Genomic DNA, 20,325 nt, shown 5'->3' with positions numbered 1-20,325 from the left:
TAATCCAAGGGCTGCTCATAATGACGTCTGTTATTATTCACAGAGCGGAGCAAGAATCAACATCTCTGAGGGCAACTGCCCCGAGCGGATCGTCACCATCACCGGCCCAACCGACGCCATCTTTAAGGCCTTTGCCATGATTGCCTATAAATTTGAGGAGGTATCATAATTTCTCTTGTCCTAAGTAACTTCTTTACACAGAGGCAGGAGTGCTACCACTGCTTGGGTGAGGACAAATAGAGAATAGCTTCAGATGGTGCTTTCCTTGGGAGGGTTGTTGATTTTGTCTTCATATTCAGACGAATTCAAGGCACTCTTCAACCTTGTGAAAATATAAAATGTCTTAATTAGTTTGGCATAGTAACAGGGATTAATAAAAACATGAAACAATTTGTTTGTGAAGCCAGTATGTGAAGCCAAAAAGTTTGCCAGGTTTTTATATGTTTAATCCCTGTGGGTATGCCAATTTAATAAAAGCATTTCACATTTAGGCAAAAAAAAATATATAATTATGAAGAATAACCTCCTTTACTTTCTTTAACCGTGGTCCAACAAAACCGATTTGCCAACAAAAGGGAGAAACATAAATGGCCATGGAAAGAAGGTGTAGTAAACATCAAAGTAAAATATGTCTTACACAGGCAACTGTTTCTTATGCTTGACCAGATTATATCCCATTCCAGGATATAATCAATTCCATGAGCAACAGTCCAGCAACCAGCAAGCCCCCTGTCACTCTGCGTCTGGTGGTGCCAGCCAGCCAGTGTGGATCTCTCATTGGGAAGGGAGGTTCCAAGATAAAGGAGATGAGAGAGGTACGTTACAGTACAGGTACAGTAGCAGGCTATACCATGAACATCAGACATGAATCATGGAATCAAGATGATGCCAAGATTGTTTGCATTCCGATTCTTTACCCTTCTACCAGAAGTGTGCACTTGCTCACTCCTCAATTTACTATACTTCATTTCTGTCTTATGACTGTTGCCTATACTAAATAAACCCAACAAACGTATCATACTAGGCAATGACCCTCACCGTATTACTTGAGTTGTCAATGGCTCTGTGTCTTTGTGAGTGTGACCTTATGTTGTTATTTCCAATATCAATGTGATCTATACACGTTGATTGTCTTTACTCAGGAGCTCAAGATGCAAGATAAATAAGGCCAATTTACAGCAAGTGAATTGAATTGCACTGGAACTATGTCTCACTGTGCCATGTCTATCTCTCCCCAGTCCACAGGGGCACAGGTTCAGGTGGCAGGGGACATGCTGCCTAACTCCACAGAGCGTGCCGTGACAATCTCTGGGACCCCTGAAGCCATAATCCAGTGTGTCAAACAAATCTGTGTGGTCATGCTTGAGGTAAAGTATGTTGGAGGGAGAGGACATTTTCAGTGCAATACAATGGGAATCTAGCCACCAAAACCCACATAGCCAGAACAAAGATACAGAGAGAGCCATGCTACTGCTGGCACTCTGAATGGTCTCTATCCCTAGCCCCTTCCAAGATACTGTTGTATCTGTCGAACTGCTTTGCTTTATCTTGGCCAGGTCGCAATTGTAAATGAGAACTTGTTCTCAACTTGCCTACCTGGTTAAATAAAGGTAAAATAAAAATAAATAAATAAATAAATACTCTTGCTGTGATGGTAAAAAATGTCTGACATAATGGACTGAACATAATATAATAATTCCCCAGTAAAAACTTTGTAGGTCCAGAAGTTTCAGGGGTTAGACAAAACCAACTTGTGTGCTCTAACAGAGAGAACTCAAAAAATCAATTCAATCATTTTAAATTAACATCACATTTAGAAATAAAACCTTAGTTCAAATATCTCACAACATGGGAAGAGTGTTATTTTGCCTTTAACTCAGAAATGTGGTGTAGACACAGCTTCTGATCGAATCACTAAATTACACTGCTCAAAAAATAAAGGGAACACTTAAACAACACAATGTAACTCCAAGTCAATCACACTTCTGTGAAATAAAACTGTCCACTTAGGAAGAAACACTGATTGACAATAAATTCCACATGCTGTTGTGCAAATGGAATTGACAACAGGTGGAAATTATAGGTAATTAGCAAGACACCCCCAATAAAGGAGTGGTTCTGCAGGTGATGGTTCTGCACTTCTCAATTCCTATGCTTCCTGGCTGATGTTTTGGTCACTTTTGAATGCTGGCGGTGCTTTCACTCTAGTGGTAGCATGAGACGGAGTCTACAACCCACACAAGTGGCTCAGGTAGTGCAGCTCATCCAGGATGGGACATCAATGCGAGCTGTGGCAAGAAGGTTTGCTGTGTCTGTCAGCGTAGTGTCCAGAGCATGGAGGCGCTACCAGGAGACAGGCCAGTATATCAGGGGACGTGGAGGAGATCGTAGGAGGGCAACAACCCAGCAGCAGGACCGCTACCTCCGCCTTTGTGCAAGGAGGAGCAGGAGGAGCACTGCCAGAGCCCTGCAAAATGACCTCCAGCAGGCCACAAATGTGCATGTGTCTGCTCAAACGGTCAGAAACAGACTTCATGAGGGTGTTCCGATGTCCACAGGTGGGGGTTGTGCTTACAGACCAACACCGTGCAGGACATTTGGCATTTGCCAGAGAAGACCAAGATTGGCAAATTCGCCACTGGTGCCCTGTGCTCTTCACAGATGAAAGCAGGTTCACACTGAGCACATGTGACAGACGTGACATAGTCTGGAGACGCCGTGGAGAACGTTCTGCTGCCTGCAACATCCTCCAGCATGACCGGTTTGGCGGTGGGTAAGTCATGGTGTGGGGTGGCATTTCTTTGGGGGGGCCGCACAGCCCTCCATGTGATGAGATCCTCAGACCCCTTGTGAGACCATATGCTGGTGCGGTTCCTCCTAATGCAAGACAACGCTAGACCTCATGTGGCTGGAGAGTGTCTGCAGTTCCTGCAAGAGGAAGGCATTGATGCTATGGACTGGACTGGGACTGGGACATCATGTCTCGCTCCATCCACCAACGCCACGTTGCACCACAGACTGTCCAGGAGTTGGCGGATGCTTTAGTCCAGGTCTGGGAGGAGATCCCTCAGGAGACCATCCGCCACCTCATCAGGAGCATGCCCAGGCGTTGTAGGGAGGTCATACAGGCACGTGGAGGCCACACACACTACTGAGCCTCATTTTGACTTGTTTTAAGGACATCAGCCTGTAGTGTGGTTTTCCACTTTAATTTTGAGTGTGACTCCAAATCCAGACCTCCATGGGTTGATAAATTTGATTTCCATTGATCATTTTTGTGTTTTTGTTGTCAGCACATTCAACTATGTAAAGAAAAAAGTATTTAATAAGAATATTTCATTCATTCAGATCTAGGATGTGTTATTTTAGTGTTACCTTTATTTTTTTGAGCAATGTAGTTATTATTGCCCCAATTTTCCCCATCGAAGTCAACTATTTCTTGTTCCTGGTTGGACTGAAATAGGTTCCGTTACTCATTTTGGGTGCCAATTATATTGTTTATATTTTATATTTAGGTGCAGGAGTATATTCTATAAACAGGAGTTCAAGCAGTAGAAAATTTGAGGTACCAGTATTCAACTCCGGTGAGCTCCTGCCCAAGTCAAGCACTGCTGGTTGATAGTCTATTTACTAATGTACAGATTATTCTTGTCTGATAACCAGTTAAACTGACATGTAGCTTTTGTCTTGCTAAGGCTAGTGATACAATCTGATGGAGTTAATCATCACCCAAAGTGTATGTGTACTGCCACATTAATATATCATGTGTCTTACTCAAGCAGCTCTCTAAGGCTGTGTTTATACATGCATTCTAAGAGCCCAATATTTTTTCATATCCAATACTTTTTCTGACTTTCCACACTCGGTTTTATGTGACCCATATCAGATTTGCACATTCACACTGATGTTGCCAAATATCACACAGATGCAATGCTCATTTCCTGTCAGTGTTCCTTTAATGTTTTGGGGGGTTGTTGTGGTAACGGCAGGTCACGTGCAAAAAAAACCCATCTGATCTGAGGTCGCTAATGGAACATCGGAATTGTATCAGGATTAAGAACTACATACGAAAATGTGGAATAAGACAAAACTCAAAAGATCAGATTCAATGTGTTTTTTGCTGTTAACACATTCAGCTACAGCTGCCCCTATACTTTACATTATTGAAACACCCAGCCGTCTTTCAATCTTTTTTTTCAAGATTTGGCGAATAGAATGCTACAGACAAACTCCTCACAGAAACACTGGGCTGGGAAAACACATCTGTCTGAAACAGCATCCTATTCCCTCTATAATGCTTGACTTAGGTGACATGTAATCTGATGTAATCTTTGTCTCCCTCGTCTCTTTTGTCAAACCCACGGCCACACACTCAGTCCTGGTCTAACGCTCTCTCTGTGTCTTCCCTCTTCCTCTTCTCCTAGTCCCCACCGAAAGGTGCCACCATTCCCTACCGCCCAAAGCCCGCCTCCACCCCCGTCATTTTTTCAGGTGGCCAGGTAAGAGCCGAGCTGCTGGTGGCAACCGCAGCCAACATCAGCCTTTTATTCCAGCATCAACCACGGCCTGTTAGTGCACTCAGGTTTTCTCACCTTCACACTCACTCGCATTCCGCCCCCCTTCTTGTAAAGCCCAATGTACAAAGTTCAGAGCAGCCACAAGAGTCAGTGTGGCTCCTTATATTACATTCTAACAAGCCTTGTTTGATAGGCTCCTATCTAGTTGTGGATGTCTATATGACGTATAGACTATCACGGCCTGCGGCTGTGAACTTTTTCGCAACCTAAATGTAAGGCAGGGTACAGCTAGGCCAAGAGGGAGGGAGGGATATAGTGACGGACCTTGTTGCAGGTTACTACTCAATAGAGGGCCATTATAGTTTGTAACGGTGATGCTTTATAGGACCCCTGCTCACAGAGGTTTTTGTTCCGACTTTCACTTAATTCTGTTCTATTAATTTCAAGTCCACCTCTTGACAGTAACATTAAAATGATAAAGGGGTGTTGGGATGGGGGGGTTGGAACAAAAACCTTCAAAATGAGGGGCCCCTTAGGATGTCAAGACCGAAATGAACAGCATGTCTATTGGACAGCATGGCTATTGGACTATTAACACGATGAGGGGTCCTTTAGGATGTCAGGACCGAAATGAACAGCATGGCTATTGGACTTTTAACACCTTTGTGGGTTAACCATCGAAAGAGAAAATTTAAGTTCAGATTGTGTTTCAAAACACTCCTAACTAATTACTTGCATGCAAGCTCTAATTGTACAGTGCACACCTCCTCTTTCAAAAATATATAATATCCTTTTAACATTCCTGATGACTTGTAAACATCTTTTTAAAGGTAGACTCAGCGATATGACGTACACTACATGGCCAAAAGTATGTGGACTCCTGCTCGAAGAACATCTCATTCCAAAATTATGGGCATTAAAATGGAGTTGGTCTCCCCTTTGCTGCTATAATAGCCTTGACCAAAGTTGCTTGGACAGAGCTAAAATGAATCATTGACATATTCTGTGCAACTAAGCTGCCAGCTACTAACTATTTGTTTAGTAAGTCCTTCAAGCATTTAAGTAGTAGATCAGAACTACATTTTTTGTGCACTTTTCGTGAATATATATATATAGGGAGTCAGAAACAGGGTAATCCAACACAACAATATATATGCACAAACTGTAGCAGGTCATGTGGCATCAATAATTCGAAGAACAGGAGTGACCATGTTACGCTTCCTATAGATTACCAAGTTCAAAATCAAAACAGTGAAATTATTACTACTTTATAATATAAAAATGGAAACAATTCAAAAGTAATAACAAGGAAGAAATACACAATGAGCAACGATAATTTGGCTATATACACGGGGTACCAGTACCAAGTCGATGTCCAGGGGTACTGGGTAATTGAGGTAGATAAACTACATGGCCAAAAGTATTGGACATTTTGGGTCTACCAATGTTGATTTCCTCATTCAAGTACCAAGAACAAAGTACAGAAAAAGTGTCCAAGCTGAAGTCAATACAATGTAGCAACTTGCAAACACTACATGACCAAAGTATGTGGACACCTGCTCGGTGAATATCTCATTCCAAAGTCATGGGCATTAATATGGAGTTGGTCCCCCCTTTGCTGCTATAACAGCCCCCACTCTTCTGGGAAGGTTTTCCACTAGATGTTGGAACATTGCTGCGGGAATTTGCTTCCGTTCAACCACAAGAGCATAGTGAGGTCGGGCACTGATGTTGGGCATACAATAACAATTGTCTAGAATGTCATTGTACAATCATGGCCAAAAGTTTTGAGAATGCCACTGATGGCAGCCCATTCTTGCATAATCAATGCTTGGAGTTTGTCAGAATTTGTGGGTTTTTGCTTGTCCACCCGCCCCGATCCCACAGCTAAATCAACATTAGGAGACGGTCCTGGTGTTTGCTGGACTTTCTTGGGCGCACTGAAGCCTTCTTCACAACAATTGAACCGCTCTCCTTGAAGTTCTTGATGATCCGATAAATGGTTGATTTAGGTGCATTCTTACTGGCAGCAATATCCTTGCCTGTGAAGCCCTTTTTGTGCAAAGCAATGATGACAGCACGTGTTTCCTTGCAGGTAGCCATGATTGACAGAGGAAGAACAATGATTCCAAGCACCACCCTCCTTTTGAAGCTTCCAGTCTGTTATTGGTTCTCGATCAGCATGACAGAGTGATCTCCAGCCTTGTCCTCGTCAACACTTACACCTGTGTTAACGAGAGAATCACTGACATGATGTCAACTGGTCCTTTAGTGGCAGGGCTGAAATGCAGTGGAAATGTTTCGGGGGGATTGAGTTCATTTGCATGGCAAATAGGGACTTTGCAATTAATTCATAACATTCTGGAGTATATGCAAATTTACATCATACAAACTGAGGCAGCAGACTTTGTGAAAGTTAATATTGTGTCATTCTCGAACATTTTGGCCATGACAGTATGCTGTAGAGTTAAGATTTCCTTTCATTGGAACTAAGGGGCCTAGCCCAAACCATGGAAATTATCCCCAGACCATTACACCAAACTTTACAGTTGGCACTATGCATTGGAACAGGTAGCGTTCTCCTAGCATCCACCAAATTCAGATTTGTCCGTTGGACTGCCAGATGGGTGATTCATCACTTCAGAGAACACGTTTCCACTGCTCCAGAGTCCAATGGCAGCGAGCTTTTACACCATTCCAGCCGACGATTGGCATTGTGCATGGTGTACTTAGGCTTAGGCTTGTGTGTGGCTCCTAAATGTTTTCACTTCACAATAACAGCACTTACAGTTGACCAGAGCAGCTCGAGCAGGGCAGAAATTTGACGGACTGACTTGTTGGAATGGTGGTATCCTATGACGGTGCCACGTTGAAAGTCACTGAGCTCTTCAGTAAGGCCATTCTACTGACACTGTTTGTCTATGGAGATTGCATGGCTGTGTGATCAATGTTATACACCTGTCAGCAACGGGTGTGGCTGAAATAGCCAAATCCAATCATTTGAAGTGGTGTCCACATACTTTTGTACATATAGTCTAGATGCAGAAAGTAAACAGCATAGTGAGTCATTTTCCGCAACAACTAAAAGCATGGACGCGAGAGGCTCAACTCCTCCTCTGTTTTGGTGCCCTGGCTACCACACTGTGGATAGCATGAAGCTTAACTGTGCCCATGTGCAGATACTGTGTGTGACTGTGTGAAAGCGAAGTCTTACATTTTGCTCATCTCTATATCTGAGGTGCTGCTCGTAGCAACGTCTTTTCGCTGATTCTAACTTTAACATTTTTGATTACTGCTACTGCTACTAATACAACTACTCAACCACTACCACTACTGTAAATTATTCAAAGATATTACATGTAATGAATAGTAGATATAGTCAAGGCATCAAAGTACAAACATGTGGTTGACTATCACCTATTAAAGGGATATCATATAAGGCAAGTTTTTCGAAAGTCATGTTAGTTTATTCACAGTGGTTTGAAATTGTTCAGTGTTCATATTTTATATAAACTTGGTGGATGACATTTATGCAACATTGTCTAGTATAAAATGCCTTCGAGGGAAACAAAGACTATTTAGGCAATTGAATGAGACAGTACTTAAGTCTCAGATAATGATTGAACTTCAGAGTAGTCTCTGAGATTACATGTATAAACCCTATTCCCTGTGAAGATAGATGATAATATTCCATTTTTGTGTTTCTTCTTCCTCCATACAGGCCTACACAATTCAGGGACAATATGCCATCCCACACCCAGATGTGAGTTCCAAGTCTCTGCTGTCACATCTTATTACTGTTAAAAGTCTGCACATTTCTTAGACTTACACCTATGAATATTAACCAGTCATATTAATACAACATCGTTCTCAGTGTAAGCCTTCCGAAACCTCCAATCTCAGGTCTTGGCCTGTTAAAATTTTAAAATGAGGCACTTAAGAAACAAGTTTTTGGTTCAGAGTGATTTTTTTCAGATTTAGAATCGCAAATACCCAAATATCGCAAATATCCAACAGTCTCCACATCCAGGAAATTGCTTCTGACTAATGTCGTGCTCTGTTGCAGTACTTATGACTAAGTAGAACATTATAGAACTGGTTGTCTGGGTGTGGACACCTCCTAAATTCGACAAGGCCATACAAAGTCTCCAATGTTTTTTCGTGTGTTTTTAAAAAATGAACCCATCCACGGAGGACACACATCTTTTGTTTTTTTATACAACTTTTATGCTACATTTACATACATTTTACATATTCATATTACATACATGGTACTTTTATATACAGCAATCACATGACAATAATATATTACTGAACATAAGCTCTTTAATCCCACCCCTCAGCCACTCTCTGCCCATTCCACCTATCACCATAGACCACCCTTGTTTGGTTTCCATGAGCCATATATTTTTCAATTGTGCTGGGATGTTTTACATACATTTTAAACCTTTCTAATTCCATGGTATACACAGATTGTGAGCTAAAGATGAAAACCTTTCTTACAAGTATTATAAAATTATTTATTGACTGACTATGGCTTTCCAAATCGCCCAACATTGTTATTTGTAAGGTTCATTTTAAGTGAATGTTGTGATTTTTTTTTTTTACCATTCCTGACCAGAAACATACATAAGGGCAATACCAGAATAAATTATCTAGAGATTCTGTCTCTTCGCAGCAAAATCTACAGAGCAGAGATTGTTGTATGCCCCATATACAGTGGCAAGAAAAAGTATGTGAACTTTGGAATTGGACCTGGATTTACCCATAAATTGGTCATCAAATTTGAGCTGATCTTCATTAAAGTCACAACAATAGACAAACATACTGTGCTTAAACTAATAACACACAAATTATTGTCTATATTGAATACATTGTTTAAAAATTCACAGTGTATGTTGGAAAAAGTATGTGAACCCCAAAAGCTAATTGGAGTCAGGAGTCAGCTAACCTGGAGTTCAATCAATGAGACGAGATTGGAGATGTTGGTTAGAGCTGCCTTGCCCTATGAAAAACACTCACAAAATTTGAGTTTGCTATTCACAAGAAGCATTGCCTGATGTGAACAATGCTTCGAACAAAAGAGATCTCAGAAGACCTAAGATAAAAAATTGGTCACTTGCATAAAGCTGGAAAGGGTTACAAAAATATCTCTAAAAGCCTTAATGTTCATCAGTCCACGGTAAGACAAACTGTCTATAAATGGAGAAAGTTCAGCACTGTTGCTACTCTCCTCAGGAGTGGCTGTCCTGCAAAAATGACTGCAAGAGCCCTGCAAGAGTGTCAGCTAAAGACTTACATAAATCTCTGGAACATACTAACATCTCAGTTGGCGAGTCTACGATACGTAAAACACTAAATAAGAATGGTGTTCATGGGAGGACACCACGGAAGAATCCACTACTGTCCAAAAAAACTTTGCTGCACGTCTGAAGTTCGCAAAAGTGCACCTGGATGTTCCACAGTGCTACTGGCAAAATATTCTGTGGACAGATGAAACTACAGTTCAGTTGTTTGGAAGGAACACACAACACTATGTGTGGAGAAAAAAAGGCACAGCACACCAACCTCAAAACCTCATCCCAACTGTATAGTATGGTGGAGGGAGCATCATGGTTTGGGGCTGCTTTGCTGCCTCAGGGCCTGGACAGCTTGCTATCATTGACAGAAAAAAAAGTTTATCAAGACATTTTGCAGGATGATGTCTGTCCGCCAATTGAAGCTCAACCGAAGTTGGGTTATGCAACAGGACAACGACCCTAAACACAGAAGTAAACCAACAACAGAATGGCTTCGACAAAAGAAAATAGTGGCCCAGTCAGTCCTGACCTCAACCCGATCGAGATGCTGTGGCATGACCTCAAGAAAGCAATTCACACCAGACATCCCAAGAATATTGCTAAACTTAAGAATGGTCCAAAAATCCTCCTGACCTGTGCAGGTCTGATCTGCAACTACAGAAAACGTTTGGTTGAGGTTATTGCTGCCAAAGGAGGGTCAACCAGTTACTAACTCCAAGGGAGTTATACTTTTTCCAGACTGCACTGTGAATGTTGACACGGTGTGCAATAAAGACATGAGAATGTATGGTTTGTGTGTTATTAGTTTAAGCAGCATGTGTTTTGTCTATTGCTGCGACCTAGATGAAGTTCAGATAAAATTTTATGACCAATTTATGAAAATATCAATTTTTTTCGAAAGGGTTCACATTTTCTTGAAATTGTATATACCATTATGTTGGTGGCAAGAATTTTGTATAGTAATTTAAATGGACAAACTTGTGTTGAATCAAGTGTTTTTTGTATCAGTTCATAAACCATCGAAAATCTCTTCCCATTTATTTTGCAACCTGTATGGCGCAGCTGTCAACATTTTTGTCCTCAAATGAAACTGTTTTTTCTATTTATGCCAATTATTTTCAGTCAATTTGTATCTTTAATATATGGCAGACAACAAACAAGTTCCCTAACTTCTCCCTCTTCTACTTGGCTCCTCCGTTTATGTGGTAATGCTGCAATCAGTTGGTTATAAATTGGGATTGAGCAGACATTCACTTGTATTTTTGAAAGCTGCATATGTGACTTATCTCCAGCAATTATTTTCTATTTCGAATGTTATTAAGAAATATAATACCACTTTTATTGAAAATCAATAAAGAATGTTTTTTTTATTAATCAGTATATTTGAGTTTAACCCTATTATTTATTGTAATATTTGTTCTATCTTTTTTGGAGGATAAATCATATTCTACATAGGGTCCATTAATAATTTAACTTCATCTGTCTCTGTCTCGAGAGCATCTCGAGAGCTACCGCGTGTCAGATCCTTTAATTCGGAGAAGGCATGATTGATGTCAGGGGAACCATTGGTTGACATTACAATCACTCAAATAGGGCCTTGACATCCTCCCCACCCTCTTTAAGCTACTCTTTAAAGGGTGAGGGATTCCCAAGCATCCATCCTCACTCATTATTGATGGCAATGATAGACAGTGAGGGAAAATTGTCAATTGCAAAGTTTTATATGGGCCAAGTGTTGTTGGACTGACAGCCAGGCCCATGAAGGTTGTCTTGTTGGTCTTGGCAAGGTTGCCTATCTCTGGTTTACTGTAAGAAATGGTTTGAGTGGTCAATCTTGAGTTATACTGTATGTTACTAGATTATTAATTGTAAAGAATAAATACAGGATTTGTGAATTTCGGACTAATGTGTCATCCACGTTGTAAGATGAGCATATTGTTCCATCAGTGTTACGCACCATCGATTTTCCCCAAAGTTACCGGAATACAGTTTTGAATCAAGGAGTTGTTCAATGTTTTGAAGTTTCAGATGCAACAACAATAAATGACAAACTAGGATCTCACATAGATTTAAGTTACTGGTCAGACCACGTTGTTCTGTGTTCTAAATTTAAGCCCCAAACCGGTCATGGCTAATCTTAAATAAAACATTGAAACATTCTTTCCTTAGCTTGTCTAATTGCATAAACTTAAGTCTAGCTCACAAGGTTTGTGATTGCAATTGCAGTATTTACTGTATGTTAACCCTAGACTCCAACTTTAGGTACAACAGCAATGGTGACTTCAACCATGTATTAGGGGTATATTTATTTAATCAGACAATTTCGGATGTGAGTCAGATGTTTTGATAAATGTTGCAAAAATTACTGGACCTTTTAACCAGAAAACCAACCAGATTGAAGTGTTCACACATACATTGCATCACAGATGAATACATTAAATTAGAATGTTAAGAAGTTAGTTGATGTCTTCATTATCAATGGAAAATATTATAATGCAACAAGTTGTCTGTGTTGATCTTTCCTGTGAAAAAGCTGCATCTCTGTTGATTATGCAATCCATCTGCTATTACAAACTGGATACAGCAGCAAATATAACACCCCATCTCAACCACATTGGGCTAAGTCCTTCAAGTTCTCTCTCTCTCTCTCTCTCTCTCTCTCTCTCTCTCTCTCTCTCTCTCTCTCTCTCTCTCTCTCTCTCTCTCTCTCTCTCTCTCTCTCTCTGTGTGTGTCTCTCTTTTGCTCTCTCATCTCCCACCACCATGTGTCATGCCTCCTCTCCTCACTGTTTCTCCTCACTGTTCTAGTTTTAAGTTCTTGATTTCTTGTCGGTGTGACCTTACAATAACCTCTTAGTTCTACTGTCGCTCCTACCCCCCTCAGCAGTTGACCAAGCTCCACCAGTTGGCTATGCAGCAAACCCCCTTTACCCCCCTCGGACAGACCACCCCTGCTTTCCCTGGTACGTACCCACAAACCCTCTCTCAACACTTCCTTCTCTTTGTATCTGTAGACACTGTCATCTCTTTCTTCTTTTTCTCTCTTTCCTCTCTTTCCCTATGTCTCTGGAGGTTGCTTTTCTCCTATGCTTGGCTTTTTGTTTGGCCCTGCCTTCATTTGGTTGACATTTTGTCATGCATGAGGACTCTATTTTGAAATACCATCTGGCAACAACTATTTGCTACATCCCAGCTATGGTCTCTTTTGAGATTTAGTTAGTTCCCAGTTAATATAAAAAGGACAGACACATGGACAGAGGACAACTCCAGTCTCCTGCATCTGCATTATATGGCTTGGACTTTAGTACTAAAATGATTGTCCTCATATAATGTAAAACTCAGGTATTTGTAAAAGACACAACCAAGGTCTCATGAATAAAGATGGCGCCGTTTGAGTCCTCTTTCCACCAGTGTCATCTACAAGGACTTGACGATTACCATTTTATTCAGGACAGGATTGATTGATTAAAACAACAACCAGCTTTTCAGGCCTTTCAAAGGGTCTTATTGACCCTACATTTCAGAGTTCCTGATTCCTAAATGCCTTTCAAAACAGATCCTGAGAATCACGAGGAGGAACACCATCAAAAACATCCAGCTGTCAATGTTCTTCGAATTTGAAAAAAGCAAGACGGTTGCACTTTATTTGACGGTGAAATCACTATTTTGTACTTTTCTTTCAGAGCAGGCAATGCACCAAACAATAGGCCTAAATAACCTCGTACTCTCTTTCACAAACACCTGACTAACTGTACATGACTGTACAGTGGGGTCCAAAATGATTGTAATTATTATTGCAATTGATTGAATTACACCCTTGATAAAGATGAGCAAAAAAGACTGTAAAAATAAAGAATATTTGTATGCTAAAAAAATTGGGAAATTATGGTATTTTATACTGTTACAATTACTCAGAGAAAGAGGTTTTGTTTAATTAACAAGTGATATCTTTTTTCTCGAAAAAGTGGTCAAAATTATTGCCACCCCAGTTTTCAATACTTTTCAATACCTCACCTTGCGAGGATAATGGCACTGAGCCTTTTTCTAAAATGTTTTAAGAGATTGGAGAACACATTGGGACCATTCCTCCATACAGAATCCTTCCCGATCCTTGATATCCTTCACCTGCGCTTATGGACTGCCCTCTTCATTTCAAACCACAGGTTTTCAATGGTTTTCAGTGGTGTTCAAGTTCAGGGGACTGACCTTTGGAAAATTTTGAATTTGTTGTCATTTAACCATTTATTTGTGGATTATGTGTGCTTGGGGTTATTGTCTCCCTGGTAAATCCACTTGCTGCCAATTTTCAGCCTCCTGGCAGAGGCAACCAGGTTTTTGGCTAAAATCTCCTGGTACTGGGTAAAGTTCATGATGCCATTCACCTTAACATGGGTCCAAGTGAAAGCAAAATAGCCCCTTAACATCAAAGGTAGAGCACCATATTTTACAGTAGGTATGGGGTTATTTTCTGCTTATGCATCCTTATTTCGACGCCAAACCCACCACTTGTGTGCGTGGCCAAAGAGCTCTATTTTCATGTCATCCAACAATTGTAAACACCTGAAGTTTGATAAACGGCATTGGCACTTAGATTGGAATCAGTGCTATGGTAAAATTACATGAAAATACAACTCTTCGGCCACACACATTGTTACAGGCCTTGGTTTTTCTCTCCATTTTAGCTTGTGTACCTAGTTCCTTAACACGTTCAGGGCTGATTTTACCATATAAATCTTGGTGGGGCAACAAAAAATAAGTGGGATGCATGCCAGCAAAGGCACTACACAACACAACACTAAAACATACATTAATTGCACTATAGCGGTGCCCACAAACTGTTAGGGCCTGTCATCAAAGTGTGACATTCTCTGGATTTATGGTGCTTTCAAAACAACTGGGAATTCTGGAAAAAAAGCAAGGCAGCTGTCTATCGTTGTCTCTGATTGAAGCCATATTTAGGTAGCCTGTTTTCCCATTTTGAGTTGTGGGTGAATATTTTCTTGGTTAGTGTTTGTCGCATCTTCAGAACTGTTCGTTTATCGTTTTGTTGTTTTTGTTCGTCTATTCATCCTTAATTAAAAGTAGTATGGATACGTACCACGCTGCACTTTGGTCCTCCTCTCCTTCCGCCAACGAAAATCATTACAATAAATTTGTGTTGACGTAAAACTACTTTCACAAGCAAGGCACTAAGTACCTATCCCTACACAAAGAAATATCCAGAGAAGTCACCACTCACTACAAAGCTTCAGTCTTTTTCTCCAGTGCCCAAAGACAGGGGTGGGCAAAAAACTGGTTCCTTGTATCCACCAATTTGTCATTGCTGCCATGAGAAAGGCCACACTGTCCTAAGTTAAAACAGAAAATGAGATAGAGAAAAAGCAGTTTCTTCTTGTGGGAGCCCTCCAGCCCATTAAGTTTCTGGTTGGGACTGGTTTATCTCCTAAACAAGCGTTTTGGTCAGACTTGAATGAACCCTTTGTTTCAGATGGGTTTGTGTCTCTGTAGAGTGGTGATACTGTTAAGCAGTCTTTAAAGATATTGCGGGACACTGGGTCAGCCGAGTCCTTCATTGTGGAGGGTGTTTTGCCTTTGAAACTTTTGCAACTGGTTACAATGTGTTAGTTCAAGGCATGGAGGTGGGCTGCATGGTATTTTCATGCAGTCCATCCATGTAGTGAACCATTCATGCAGTGAAACTCGAGTCTGATCTTGTTTCTGGTCCTGTGGTCGCTGGAGTGAAGCTAGTCTACATGTGAAGGGGGCCTCATTAATTTTGGGCAACGATTTGGCTGGTGGGAAGGTTGTGCCAAATCCTGTCGTTTGTAAGGTGCCCAGAGTAGAGGAACCTGACGGGTTATCAAATAAATACCCTACAGTCTTCCCAGCATGTGCTGTTACATGTGCCGTGACTAAGAAGATTGCTGAAAGGAAGTCTATTGTTGAGGAGGATGTCACCGATCCCACCATGTTTGTCCTGTTTGTGATATTTAGGTGTGGTCCTGACTTCGGTAATCCCTCCAGAGTTTGAAAAGTCCCAAAGGTGAGCGAGTTAGCAGGACATCTGAAAGAAGAGAGGGTCCCTACAGTTGACACTTCGATGTCTAGGAAGCAGCTGATTTCCAAACAGAGAAAGATGCTTCTCTCTCCCCTCTTTCTGGTACAATACGTCCAGAAGAGGAATTTGATTAAGTTTGTGGGGTACTTTGACAGAGATGATGTTCTGATGAGGAAATGTCAGTCTCATGCCACTTCTGGGCAAGACAACTGACGGAGTTACAGTCCAACAAGAGATACTGAGGGACGCATAACTTCTTATGGCCTGGTCTGAAAAATTATGTTGTAGCTTACTGTACTCATCCTGTCGCATTTGCCAGCTGACGGGTTAACCCAATCAAACTGTTCCGGTTGCATCTTTTCAGCCTATACATGCTTTAGACAAACCTTTCCGACAGGGTTCTGGTGGACTGTGTTGGTCCTGCTTATTCATCGAGAGCATGAGGAAAGCCAGATTCGCCCTGTGCCTGTGGTATGGTTGAGTAACTCAGTGATCCTGCAAAACGATAATGGATTTTTGGTACACTTATCTACAGGGATAAAGGCGACATTGCTGCACTACTTTTAGAATATCAAGGTTTATTCTCAGATGTGCTGACTCAGACAAATTTAGAGCATGACATTGACGTTGGGGACTCTGCCCCAAATAAACAGCACGTCTATCAAGTGAATCCTGAAAAGAGAGAGAAACTCTGCAGCAAGATGTAGTTCATGCTTGCACACCGCATTGCACAACATGGCAACAGTCTGTGGAATTAGCCCTGTATAATAGTACCTCAGCCGGGTGGGTCTCTGCATTTTTTCCCCAGATTTTTCGTAAACACAATACCATTACTAAGCCAGACTCATACCCTTTGCCCAGGGTCAACAATTGTGTAGACTGTGTTGGTGCTGCCAAGTACGTTAGCAAGTTTGATCTGCTGAAGGGATATTGCCCCTCTATCTGAGGGCGCCGAAGAGCTATCTGTTTTTGTTTTCTTACCTTTGTCTTCTGTTCAGTTTAAGGAATGCCACGTTTGAATGTGTATGCACATCGCACAACAGTGTATCTCGGGAAGGGCCAAGGAAAAGTCAGACCGGTCTTCTCGCCAGGAATTGCACCGAACTTTGCCCAGGTTGTTGCTTCACCTGGTATGGCAACTGCTCGGCATCTGACCGTAAGGTGCTACAGAGGGTAGTACATCACTGAGGCCAAGCTTCCTACCATCCAGGACCTAAATACTAGGAGGTGTCAGAGGAAGGGCCAAAAAATTTGCAAAGACTCCAATCACCCAAGTCATAGACTGTTGTCTCTGCTACTGCACAGCAAGCGGTACCAGAGCACCAAGTCTAGGACCAAAAGGCTTCTTATCAGCATCTACCCCCAAGCCATAAGATTGCTGAACAACTAATCAAATGGTCACCAGGACTATCCCTTTGTTTTTACTCTGCTGCTACTCTCTGTTTATTATCTATGCATAGTTACTTTACAAATGAGCTTGACTAAACTGTACCCCCCACATTGACTCGGTACCGGTATCCCCTGTATTTAGCCTCATTATTGTTATGTAAATTCTTGTGGTACTTTTTACTGCATTGTTGGTTAAGGGCTTGTAAGTAAGCATTTCACAGTAAGGTCTACACCTGTTATATTCGGCACAAATAACATTTGATTTGATTTCAGTGCCTTAGAAAGTAGTCACACCCATTGAATGTTTCCACATTGTGTTGGTTACAGCCTCAATTCTTACAAATTAATAAAAAATGAAAAGCTGAAATGTCTTTAGTCAATAAGTATTCAAACACTTTGTTATGGCAAACCTAAATAGGTTCAGGTGTAAAAATGTGAATAATAACATAGTAAGTTGCATGGACTCACTCACTCACTGTGTGTAAAAATAGTGTTTAATTACACTTTGGATGGTGTATCAATAAACCCAGTCACTACAAAGATACGGGCATCCTTCCTAATTCAGTTGCCGGAGAAGAAGAAAACAGTTACAGAGTTTAATGGCTGTGATATGAGAAAAATGAGAATGGATCATCAACATTGTAGTTACTCCACAATACTAACCTAATTGACAGTGAAGAGCAGGCAGCCTGTACATAATAAAAAACATTCCAAAATGTTGGCAAGGAATTAAAGTAATACTGCAGAAAATGTGGCAAAGCAATTTACTTTTTGTCCTGAATACGTTTTATGTTTGGGGGTAAATCCAATACAACACATTGCTGAGTAACACTCTCCATATTTTCCAGCATACAAGTGGCTGCACCATGTTATGGGTATACTTGTAATCGTTAAGGTCTGGGGAGTTTTTCAGGATAAAAAAGAAAGGGAATGGAGCTAAGCACATGCAAAACCCTAGAGGAAAACCTGGTTCAGTCTGCTTTCCACCAGACACGGGGAGATGAATTCACTTTCAGCAGAACAATGACCTAAACCACAACCCCAAATATAGACCAGATTTGCTTACCACGGCGACATTGAATGTTCCTGTGTGGCCTAGTTACAGTTTTGACTTAAATCGGATTGAAAATCTATGGCAAGACTTGAAAATGGTTGTCTAGCAATGATCAACAACCAACTTGACAGAGCTTGAATAATTTTGTAAAGAACAATGTGTAAATATTGTATAATCCAGATGTGCACAGCTCTTAGAGACTTACCCAGAAATATTCAGAGCTGTAATTGCTGACAAAGGTGATTATAACATGTATTGGCTCAGGGCTGTGTACACTTCTCGTTTTCAATACATTTGCAAACCGTTACAAAAACATGTTTTCACTTTTTCATTATGTGGTATTGGATGTAGATGGTTAAGAAAACAAATGTCATCCTTTTTGAATTCTGTCTGTAACAACCAAATGTGGAATAAATCAAGGGGTATGAATCGTTCTTGAAGTCACTGTATGTGTCAGCCTCTACCCGTCTAGCTACCCCTCTAGTGGTCTATACCGATCATAACCTCTCGCGTTTTCCTGCAAAGGACTAGTTCCACAAATGACCGGCTCCTTCACTGGAATCTGATATTGCAGAAGTTCCCCCTTGAAATTCAACATGTCTGCGGCAAGGACAACTTGATCTTTCGAGGGTGGGCAGTCAATACGATTTGTGTGTTCTGTGTTTAGCCAGCAAATTGAACTTCTGCACATTTTAGATTTCCTGCATGTTTTCCATAGACATTTGTTTTGTTTTGTTTTGGCTCTTAAGTTTAACAGAGAAATATTTAAAAGTGTCATTTTCCCTCTGTTTTCACAATCTTGCACTTTACGCAGCTACTTTATTTTCTATATATACAAAAATAATAGGGATGTAAAAGCTAACTGGTAGTCTAGCTAACAAATAATACAATTGACTTCCCTTTTTTTAGCTAGCTAGTTCCAGACAATTTTCTCATCATGAATGAAGTAAGTATAGTAACAACATTTTCTTGCAATATCGACACAATTTAGATTTATGCATTGACAGTTTGGAGTGGACACAGACCAACACTCTACCCTCACGTTGGGTCTGGATTACCAAGAGACTGCCACTGACGACCCAATCAGCACTCATCTCATTGTCCATAATAACAGAAAGGGCAGGCAGGGGTATTGAGGGTGTGCAACTTACATTTTTTGTTAAATAAATAACTTTCCGCAAAGATTGGCCTACGTTTGCATATTTCCAGAAAATGTATGATTGGAGCTGTGGTTTTGAATTTCTGCATTTCTGAAACAGAAATAGCAGAGACATGCAAGGATGAAACATTACATGATTTGTAAATCATATATATATTTTAATGATATCTATTGAAAATATGAATAAGTTGAGAAATACAGATACATAAATGATCAGATATGATGCATTTCTGAAAACGTGGATTTGTTCATGCCTGAGTATAAAGGCTTAGATTTGTCTGCATGTTGACACCCGGAGTTTGAATATTCAACAAATATGCATGCTCATCAGGTGCGTGTCTTGAAAGTATCTCAACCCAGATATCTCCCTGGACTCAAATGGTAGCAGGGAGATTTTGGAGGTCCAGATTGAATGTATGTATAAACTGTCCCATTACCGAGAATACCCTAGCTCCGTATAGGAAATTAAACTCCCTAGATTCGATGTTCGCGCATCTGTGAAAATCGAATTACCAAAATTTAAAAAATCCCCATAAAAATAATTCTGTTGAAGCCGCAGGTATGTTTTTTTTGCATGTGCTGTGTCTCAATACACCACATCCACATATGTGGTGAAAGGCAGCAGAGCTGCAGCTGTGTTTGTCAGACCATGAGACATCCTGAAAAATCGGTCTTCTCATGATAACATCAGTAGTGTCTGAACGGTTTGGCCCACAAACTACAGTATTATGACCCCACTATGGAAGGTGAGACTCTCACAAACACATACATGTCGGTTTGCTCTAGGATGCCCGCAAGCCTCACAAGACTCATCTGAAGGTAGCCCGGTACCAGTTTTTTTAAAGTAT

General features: G+C 40.8%; 1 protein-coding gene across 11 annotated transcripts in view; it reads left to right on the top strand.

The window, feature by feature from the left end:
• Positions 1-20,325, top strand: part of pcbp3 (poly(rC) binding protein 3) — a 173,499-nt gene that overhangs the window by 118,225 nt on the left and 34,949 nt on the right. For 7 of the 11 annotated variants that reach the window (XM_036958556.1, XM_036958555.1, XM_036958550.1 and 4 more), the window contains 6 exons: positions 44-160; positions 684-815; positions 1,239-1,367; positions 4,425-4,499; positions 8,239-8,280; positions 12,702-12,780. In XM_036958556.1, coding sequence (XP_036814451.1) covers positions 44-160; positions 684-815; positions 1,239-1,367; positions 4,425-4,499; positions 8,239-8,280; positions 12,702-12,780 — 574 coding nt within the window. Of the gene's footprint in view, positions 1-43; positions 161-683; positions 816-1,238; positions 1,368-4,424; positions 4,500-8,238; positions 8,281-12,701; positions 12,781-13,373; positions 19,996-20,325 lie in introns of those variants that run through there. The other 4 variants (XM_036958561.1, XM_036958553.1, XM_036958560.1 and 1 more) reach the window with 3 other exon arrangements.

The sequence above is a fragment of the Oncorhynchus mykiss genome, chromosome 22 (genome assembly GCF_013265735.2).
Source record: "Oncorhynchus mykiss isolate Arlee chromosome 22, USDA_OmykA_1.1, whole genome shotgun sequence".
NCBI lineage: Eukaryota > Metazoa > Chordata > Actinopteri > Salmoniformes > Salmonidae > Oncorhynchus > Oncorhynchus mykiss.
Note: the sequence above shows the minus strand (reverse complement) of the source record. Positions and strands in the feature narration are given on the sequence as shown.